The following is a 10,629-nucleotide window of genomic DNA, read 5'->3' as shown; positions in this document are numbered from 1 at the left end:
TTTGTTTGAATTTTTAGATTCTAGGCTCATTAATATCTTTAAATATTATTTGCACATGTACTCTACTTATTAGATTTACAGATATTTCTATGCACAATCTTCGTATTTCACGCATATTTTCTTATTTCTGTGATTTTGGATTCATGATTATAATTTATGAAGTTCGCACAATCTTTATTGTGTGTTCTAATTAGATTTAGATATTGGGATATAAATCTCCAGAATAACATAATAAGATAAGTTTCTTTTTTTCCAATGTTATAAAAGATTTTATAATTTCAAGAAATATGATAAATTTTCTCAAATTGAGTGAATGCAATACTTAATAATATTTTATCAATTACTTAATATCTTAATCAATTACTTAATAATCTTTTTTGAAAACGGAGAAACTGTGTTCAAAATCCTCTGAAAATTCCAGAAAAAATTGAACTCGACGATCATCTTATTGTCGTCAAGACTCACCTCCTGCTCCGTTTCTACGAGATCGATCTTGTTACCAACAACTACTATAGGGACGGCTCCTTTTGTGCTGAGTATCTGAGCCCTGAGGGTCTTCACCTCGAGAAACGTATTAGAATCGTTGACGTCGTAAACCAGAACGAAGGCATCAGCTGATTTGATCGACAAATCTCTCATTGCTGGAAACTCGTACGAACCGGATGTGTCTAGAATGTCGAGAGTCAATTGGATCCCGGAAACATTGAAATCACCGTGATGCATCTCCTCGACGGTGCGCTTGTACTTTGGCGTGAATGTACTGTAAAGAAACTGGTTAATTATTGCTGACTTGCCGACTTTCGCTGCGCCCATCATCACGATCTTATGCCGAATCGAACTCTCGGCCGATTTTCCACCACCGCTGTCCGATTCCGACAATCTGTCGTTCCTGAAACATTAACATATTCTTTTTTATCGACTCACATTTTATTTTGATACATTAATATCAATATTTTAAAACGTTAAGTTTCAAGCAATATTATACAATATATGATAATAGATTTATGTGAAAGTGTCTTGTCATCATTTTTCATTTACAACATGTATTCAAATATACCCCTCTAATAGATATAAATCGCTGCACACATTATGAGATACGAGAGGAATTGTTATGAAAGATATTGTTATTAACGGAAACGATACAATCTCTTTCGCGATACGATAGCGGAAATGAAGAGATAACCATATTCTCCGTTTAAGAAAGACAATCATCCAAGGAGGAGAATGCTGTGCTAATGAACGCGAAGGATTCGTAATGCAAGGAAACACATGTTATTGAATACCACAGTTTTGTATAGAGTGTCCTGAATTCGTGGCGCTATCGATGCAAGAGAATGCCTCTTATGAAGGACGAGGCCATACACAGTATTTTCGCTTTTACATGCACCAAATAGCAGCAGCTACCTCTAAATATCTTCGTCTCTTCGTAATCATCTGCGCTTATTAGAAGAAGTCAGATATAGTTATTATCGGGCATACAAAAGCGGAAGAGCGAGCTATCCTTTTCGCGCAGATTCATTTCGAAATTAAAACGCGGACTAAAACCTGAGAGCTAGTCACGAGAAATGGATGATAATGAAAAGGAGAGTACAGAAAAAAAGCAAGATGTATCGTACACCCGAGCGCCCAAGAGGGATTTCATGCTGAAAGCAATTTTTCCGGCCTACGACTTATTACTTCGAACGCGAATAGCATCTCGTGTTGAGACTTTAAGTTTACGTCAGGTACCGAGCAGATATAATATCGAAAATCGAATACACTGTATCTGCATGCTGCTTCAAAGAACGCGTCCGGAGAGAAGATGACTCTTCTCTTTCAAAGGAATAAAAAGATTAATATTGGTTCTATCACGTCATGAGACTTTTCTTCCTAAAGATGACTCGTGATATGTTGATTATAATTGCAATTCCAGTGATTCTTATATGAATGTAATAGATAGTTATATCGATTAATATCAAAAATATTAAAAATAATATTATCTTGCTTGGGAACAGATTTTAAATTTTTTATTACTTGAAGTTAGTCAGTAGAAGAATGGCTGAGCAGTCTTAAAATTAATGATTTGATCTTTAAAATTAATGATTAATGATTACAGGTTGATGAACGCAGTAAAAAATAAAAATTGTGACAGAAACTCTTTCTCATTACCTGACATTCTTTGTTGTTCCATCTTCCTGTTCTTCTTTTAAATGCGCCGAAGGTTGCAAACTGAAGCGACGGCGAAACTGATGACGGCCTTTCATCATTTGTGCCGTGGAATTTCTGGCGATAAAAATTTGTACGTACAATACATAAAACCTTCATTTCTCAACTACTGCATAAAAATTATGAAGATTAATAAATATTTTAATTTCTTAATTCTTATATCAAAAAATACGCATTGTAAGTTTTCTCATTTTTCTTATTCATTGACTCGATTTTTTTCCCAAAAACTTATTAAAGATTGGAAAATATCTCCAGGCAAAGAAAAGTTAATAAAAATGTGTTGAGATAACCGAGTTTTGTCATTTCTCTACTTTTATTAACTTTATAAGAGAGAACGAAAATAAGATTAAAAAATCGATATATGAATATATACGTATATTTTCTAAATTCTTTACAAGACTTGAATATGGAAAATATATAATCAATATTTTCTTATAAATGCCAATCTTTATGATATTGTGTCCAATGTTTCCATTTCGATTATGCATATTTGCATCATAAAGCAATGAGAGAAAGACTCACTATAGCGAATGGTCGGTCTTTTCATACATTCAATTGATATACGAATGAATAGAATTTTGCTGTCGATAATCGCTTAGTTAATCGCAAATATTGTATCGAATATCAATCGATACATGTTTAATAATATTATTGATATGTTAAGACAAACTCAATTTAAAATTTATTGTATTTAATATCAACGATTCTTTTTAAGACTATTTAAAATATAATTTTTTAAATATTTTTAAAAAATTTGTTGTTCAATTGTACTTTTGTATGTTTACAGAGATAAGACATATAAATTAAAATTGCAATCTTAAAAACGCGAAGAACATAGAGTCGGTAAGATCGTTGATTTAATAACGACCGATTACTACTTTTCTTTTGCAATGCAGTTAATTTTAAAATGATACAGCACCGACATCAAAGAATTCACTCAAGTATGCTCGCAATCTTGCTACGAGATATATGCCCCACGGTAAATTCATTTCCCGCCAAGTATAAGCCACGAAACAGCGCTTTAGGCGATCTTTCTCTCGCTTTACGTCGTTAATCTTTTGTGCCGTTACGAAGTTTATTGAATAGCCGCAGCACAGGGAGATGGCTTAAGCTGCCACCCTAAATAATCGAATGTACGTGTTCAACGTATAAAGCGTAGCACGTTTATATTTATTTTGTATGAGAGCCTCTTTTTATCCTGCGATCACCTCCACACTACTCTTCGACTAGAGGACCAGGCACTGATTAAGGAAGCAATCAAGAGTCTCACAGAAACACTGAAAGCAGACCCTCGTCTCTTGTCTATCCTCTGTCTTTACATTTGTCGGGATCTAAAATTTATTCGGAGAATAAAAGAAGACATAAAACCGCGGTCATGTAAAATATTACAGAGAGTGCAAAGTCAGATAAAGTGCAATGTGACTGAAATATTCTTCATCTTGAAGTTTTCATCGACTATTTTGTCCATGATATATACGTATATGTATTTCAGATATTTATGTATGTATATATATATATATATATATAATTGTTATATAATATATATATATATATATATATATATATATATATATAACAATTACTCTGTATACATTATAATAATATATAAAATAATAAATTCATATTATTTTATAAGTGTATAATATTGCACTTTTTTTGGTCATAAAATATCTCCAGACTAAGGTGATAGATTCTTTCACCTCATAATAACTTCGTTATTCCGCTCATTAATCTTTATCACAAAATCTCAACTACTTTTTAAATCCTCATTCTTTATTAATCCACAAAGCATCATGATCTTAATATCGAAAAGAGACGCATCTGGGGACGTCGCTCGTAGGCGTTTTTCTTTTCTCTTGTTGGAAAGCGACACACACATTACATTTTTCAATATCGCTCAGAACAGCTCGTTCTGTCCTGAATAAACACGTAAACCGGATTTTATCGACATTTATCATGGATCAATAACGTAATTTCCCATTGAGATAACTCGTCTAATATACGCGAGCATGAGTCTGCTATCTTTACTAGGAAGGGAAACGATCGATAGTATCGTGATAACTGCTACGCGACAAACTAAAAATATCACTAATATTATTGAATCGTCCACTAACATTTTTCCCAATTGTCAATGAATATTTTTTGATCAATTCTACAACAGAGCTTGCTTTTATATGTAAATATTTTCAACTTTTGTTAAATTCACGTTTATTTTTTTTTATATACGTATTTCTTTTTATTATATGACATATTATAAAATATATGCCATGTATAAAAATAAATATATGCAATATATAAAAATAAAATATATTTATTTATTTATTTATTCATTATAATGTATTTGGATTTTTCTATAATTATCTTTCAAACAATCTTAAAAAAATTAGATAATAATCGAAGAAAAGAGAAGAAAATAATCGAAGAAAAGAGAACAAAAAATCAAACACGATCTATAATGTCTCGTCAATATGTGTCTGCAAAGACAAATGATACTCTCGTTCCAATCTTCGCAACAGTTGTTCGACCTATGAAACGCCAGAATTTATCATCCGGAAATCCTCCGGATCGAGAGAAGAAATTACAAGAATTCTTGGACGTCCGCAATCTTCTTTTTTCTATACCAAAGCTATTCAATAGTTTTCAAGTCACACATTGATGGCATAAAATGTGTTAAATATTTCTTAGTGCATGAAAAATATATTTAATTATTTACATTATGTGATACACTGATTAGAATTTCATAAGTCGCAACTTTTACATTTTGCTCTATAATTAAATACTAATTTTACTTTAATTTAATTTTACTTTAATTTTACTTTAATTTAATTAAATACTAATAATTGCAATTAATGTACTGGGATGACAGATTTAAATTTTCACATAAACTTTTATAACTTTTTATTTTATTTTATTCTATTAAAAAAATATACTTTATATAATTTTTATATCGATTTTCATATTGTGTATATATTATATAAATGTTATTTATATGAAAATAATATATTAATGTATCTATTAAAATTACTTGAAATAAAATTTATATGAGTGAGAGAAAATCACTTGCTATTCGATTAAAAAATTGTATAATTTTATCAATAATTTTCATGAAATATTTTTTACAACTCTATAATTATTAATTATCACTATCAAATATTATCATATAGCGTTTAATTTTACATAACGAAATAATTTTTACAATGCATCTTTTGTATAGTAAAAAAATATTTCTATATATACGACACGGAAATTAACATCAATATGATAATTGCAAAACTGCAAAAGCATAAAAGAGGATAAGCGGTAATATCGTTATGATTTCATCATCATAATCAAATTGTGCGTTCCAAGTCCATAGAACTGATCTAGCTTAGAGAGATTTATGCAGGTTGCATCGTTCTCACCAAAATATCCCATCGCTGTGTTTTAATTATAGACGACGTTAACGAGGGATTTGTCAGGCGAATAAATCTTGTCCCATGAATATCGGAGTATTTTTATTTCATTACATGCAGAGCATGAGCGAAAAATTCTATACGGTGTCTTTTCTTCACTGCGAAGATGTAAATTTTGCGTGCGGGTATTGCAAAACATTATGCGAAAGCGGGTGAGAGAAAGAGAGAGAGAAAGAGATGTCGTGGATCGATATTCAAATTATTTCGGAAAGTAATGCGGGTAAACGTTCATTTTATATAATTAGCACACAATGACGTAAAAGCGATAATACTTTACATAACATTTATGTATCGTAATTTTTTAAATGAATCTTTGTTAATTATTTAATATTCCTTGCTTATTGAAAGAGAGGGTCTTTTAATCCAAATTTCGCAAAACATTTCGATTTAATATTAAAGAACAAGCTCATTGTATTTTTACTTATATATAGTATTATTAAATAGTTACAAATTCATAAAAAACCAACGATAATTAATTGTCATAACTTTTCATAATGCATGTTTGTATTAAAAAAATATATATTTAGAATGCCATAAAAAATACGCTTTAAAATAACTAATATATATATAATACGTTATTTTCACGTCAATATAAAATTGCGAAACATTTCCGGAGATGATACGGAAATATCCGATACATAAGTTTACTTTTGGAGATAGGCTTGTTCTGATATGACTCCCTTTTTTGTGATTTTTTTTTGTGATTTTTATTTTTATTTTTATTTTTATTTTAGTTTCACCGACGATTTACCATAAACAGTTCGCACGACAGATCACAAAATCGTAAAGTACCAAAAGCTCGACTGTGTATATTTCCGTCGGATTGTACTTCAGGGACTTTAAGAGTGATATAGGTTAATCCTCTAGTCCGATGCGACTTCTTACTTGTTAGGTGAACCATTGCGTGGGCAATTGTACTTTGAGTGTTTCGCCTCTCTCCTCTCATTTAAATGCAACAATTTTATATTTCTCAAATTTCTCTTAGCGGTAATAATAATAAGCATTTTCAAGTTTTGAAAATTAATCAACAACGATCATAAATCATATTTCAAACAATCTTTTTTTATAAACAATATTAATACTAAGATCACTTAGAGAGAGAGAGAGAGAGAGAGAGATTTTTTTATCAATTTCGATTAATTTAATAAATAAAAGTAGTATTCATAAAGAATTCACAGTAATTAAAAAAAAGAAACAAAATTGATTTCATTATCATTATCAGTCTTATATTAGGATAGATATTTATCATTACTTTTAAAATTGTTTTATAGGTAGATGTCTTCAATTAAGGAAATTGCTTTCCAGAATGTATATAAATATTCATATCATCGCAAAAATACAAAGCCATTTTCAATAGACTTTAGTTTTCTGATTAAAATGAAAGTGATGAGTCGGCACAATTTGAATAACAAAAAGAAAGTTACATAAAATGTACAAATTGATTGTAACTGTCCAATGTTTTGTAACAAAACCTGCTTCGTCTCGCACAACATTTCTCGAGCAACAAGTTCGTGATATTTTATTTGTTTGAAGAGGGAAACTAATCAATCGATTATATAACTTAGAGCGACTTGTTATATCATCAAAAGTATTTCAGTTTCTAAACCATTTCATTTTTAAAACAAATACATGTTAAAATTTATGTTTAATTTCTAAACCAGAAATATAGAAAAAAGCATTTTTTTTAAATTGTAAAATATTTTTACAAATAAAACTGTTTTTAATAAATATAGTTTATAAAATTTTTTTATATCTGTATATACAGAAAAGGTTTTCTCGTATGTACAAACTTTATTTTACAACGATATATAAAGCGAATAATTTTTAACATAAATGTTATTTAAACTTAACAAAAATGCTCAAAAAATGCTTTATTTCCACAAGCAAATTAACTACAATGACGTTTAAAAGGTATTATTTTTACATTCTAAATCATCCTACGAAATAAATTTAGTAATTTGTTTTTTTTTCTATAAATATATATTTTTTCAATATTTTCCATGTCACTTCAGAATTTTATATTACATATCTTGATGCGTATCTTTTTAATTCAAAATTTCAATAAAGAAAATTAGCAAGAAAAATGTATATGCCAAGTTTACTCATCATTGTTATTTCTCAAAATTTTATTGATTTTCTCTATAACTCTTTAAAATTTATAGTAATCTCTAACTCTTTAAAATTTATAATAATTAAACTTTATAATTTATAATAATCTACGCAAAATTATTTTTACAATTACTCTTACAAATTATAATTGATAGATACCAGAATGAGTATGTCGAAAGAAGTTTTTTGATATCTCTAGAGATTCTTTCTTTCCCTCTATTTTTTCTTTCTTCTGTTCTCTCTCTCTCTCTCTTTCTTTCTTTTTCATTTTCCCTCTCTTTCTCTCTCAACCATAGTTTTTCACAAGTTGCTGAGTTCATACGTTTACCTTGTGATCCCTTAAGGGATCTCCAGGGTCTAAACCCTAGATGTAACCTTTCGTCATACTCAGCGTATAACGAAAACGCAACATCTCCGGCAGTGTTAACCGTTTACGTTGATAATTTATGAAAGAAAATTTAATCAACTGGTGATATAAAAAAACAATCATATAATAAAGAATTTGGATTTAATTTGGATTTAATTTTATGACGAGACAAATACATATTCTACTAAAAATAATTGAATAAATTTCTCTTTTGATCAATTTTTTTAGCATATTTCGGAATAATTTATAACATGATGAATCAAAAAGAATCAAAACATAGTACACATAGTTTACATAAAATACAGTTGTTGAAGCTTTTAGTTGAAATTTAGTTGAAATATATGATATTTAATGGAGCATATTGCGCACAGCTTCAATTAGTTTCTACATCAAGTTATAATCAAGTGCAAGAATGTACAGATGGGTAATACGGCGTATCAGCAGTACGCATCAAATATAATTTGCATTAGTGCAGTTTTAATCACAAGTGAATTATGTACATATTCTATATAAAATTACTCGATAGCTTGTGATACAGAGCATGATAAATATAATAGTCAATATATGCATGATAAATATAATATTCAATATATATTAATATTGAAAATCATGCAAAACATTAAAATTGAGTTTTATCTTCATTTCGCAAAAGTACAATAAGTTCCAAATAATCTTTAAATAAATAATATTAAAGAAAAGAAAATATATAACTGTAAAATTTGTAATAATTGATATTATTAATTTATAATGTCAATTCCATAAATTCATATATAGTTACACAGATACATCAACAGTAGTGTAGCCAATTTTTCTTTTTTTGTATAAACGAATATAAAAATTAATGTAAAAATTATAATATAAAAGTTAATATAAATATTTAATATAAAAATTGTCAGTATCATCGCTATAATTATTTATAAAAAGAAGTTTATAATTTTGTTTGTATAAAAAAAATATATTGCTGATTAAAAGAAACAAGTTCTTTTAAATATCTTACTTTAAAAAGTTCTAAATCATATAGATTTACGAATTATAATTTGACCTAATTATGAATTATAATTTGATCTAATTATTTGATATAATTTGATTTAATTCACGTTGTGTTCATAAGCTATTGTATTAATAAGCTATCATATGGACAAATATTATCTCGTTGACAACGGAACATAATACATTGCGAGAACGTGACTTCGTTGACAATGACAAGAACATGCCTGCATACAGCTCGACGAAAAGACCGATGACGAGGCTGTAGATGAACGAAATAAGATGATAACGGAAAGGAGATGCTGACATCCGCACATTGTACGCAACGGGGCGCCGAAGTCTTCTAAAGTAGGAAAAAGGGGCAAGAAGCCAGGAGGAAACGAGGGAGAATCGAATCGCATCGACAACGACGACGATGACGACGATCGTCGATGTCGGTCGTCGTCTCGTGGTAATCGTCGTCGTCCGTGTAAACTGGATCGGTGCAGTACGACGAAACCCGACAGCACGGAGCCGGTCGTTGCTCCATTTTACATAGACATGTACGTTTGTCGTAGCTATGTCACGATCGTTCGTAATGTCCAATCGTCCTGTATCTATGTGCCTCTTTATACGAGTATATCTTTATGTGTGTTTAGTGCGCGCACGAAAATTCACTAACCTTTCGCATACGATCAATTCGCGAATACGTGCGTGAGATACGACTATCATGGATTTCGCAACCCCCTGTGCAATTCACTGCGCATGAAAACTCCCGTGAGCAATTTTAAAGCGGGATTTTTTAGGATTTTTAGGATTTGAGGAACATGTCGACTATGAAAATTCTGAAGCTATACATTGTGTGCGATAACGTTGCAAATGCGCAAAATTATCGAATCGATACTTAGAATTATTGGAAACTTTTAGTATTGATGTTTGGAGAAGTTCGAGATTATTGTGAATTTAGGGCAGAATTTCAAACCTTTCAACTGAATAAGTGAATATAACAGGAAATTGCAGTAGTTTTATCAAATATTAAATTTTTAAATAAATATATCTTTGCGACAATTAAAATATATATGTATATTTATATTATATATATTTTATTACTCTTTACACAAAAACTAAACATATTTGTACAAACACTAATAAGACAACACAAACTGAAACGAATTTGCAACAATTAAAATTAAAATTTATTAAAACATATGTAAAATTTCGTTATTTTTAATGCATTTCTAGTAGTATTGTTCAAATCATATTCAAATATTTACAGAATATATAATTTATATTCAAATATTTACAGAATATTTGAATATTTGAATCTTTTATCTAATAAGAGTAATATTTATTTTAACGTGAGGCATTATTAACATTGGCATGATGTATAATTTTATTTGCTAATATTAAATTTGCATATGCTAATATTTATAAATGCTAATCATTGCATATATTGTAATTTTTTTATTTTACGGTTGCAAAATATATCTGCAAAATATTAATAAAATATAACAAAAATTAATTTTATTA

At 29.2% G+C, this 10,629-nt stretch overlaps 1 protein-coding gene across 1 annotated transcript in view; it reads right to left on the bottom strand.

Moving 5' to 3' along the window:
- Positions 1 to 10,629, bottom strand: part of LOC145971965 (ras-related protein Rap1) — a 32,043-nt gene that overhangs the window by 4,968 nt on the left and 16,446 nt on the right. The window contains exons 2-3 of the mRNA XM_083100103.1: positions 2,149 to 2,262; positions 466 to 889 (exon numbers count right to left, since the gene is read on the bottom strand). Coding sequence (XP_082956229.1) covers positions 466 to 889; positions 2,149 to 2,246 — 522 coding nt within the window. The 5' untranslated portion in view covers positions 2,247 to 2,262. The remainder of the gene's footprint in view (positions 1 to 465; positions 890 to 2,148; positions 2,263 to 10,629) is intronic.

This window comes from Camponotus vicinus, unplaced genomic scaffold, assembly GCF_025532165.1.
Source record: "Camponotus vicinus isolate PSW18456_S1 unplaced genomic scaffold, iyCamVici1.0 SCAF_5, whole genome shotgun sequence".
In the NCBI taxonomy this organism is placed as follows: domain Eukaryota; kingdom Metazoa; phylum Arthropoda; class Insecta; order Hymenoptera; family Formicidae; genus Camponotus; species Camponotus vicinus.
Note: the sequence above shows the minus strand (reverse complement) of the source record. Positions and strands in the feature narration are given on the sequence as shown.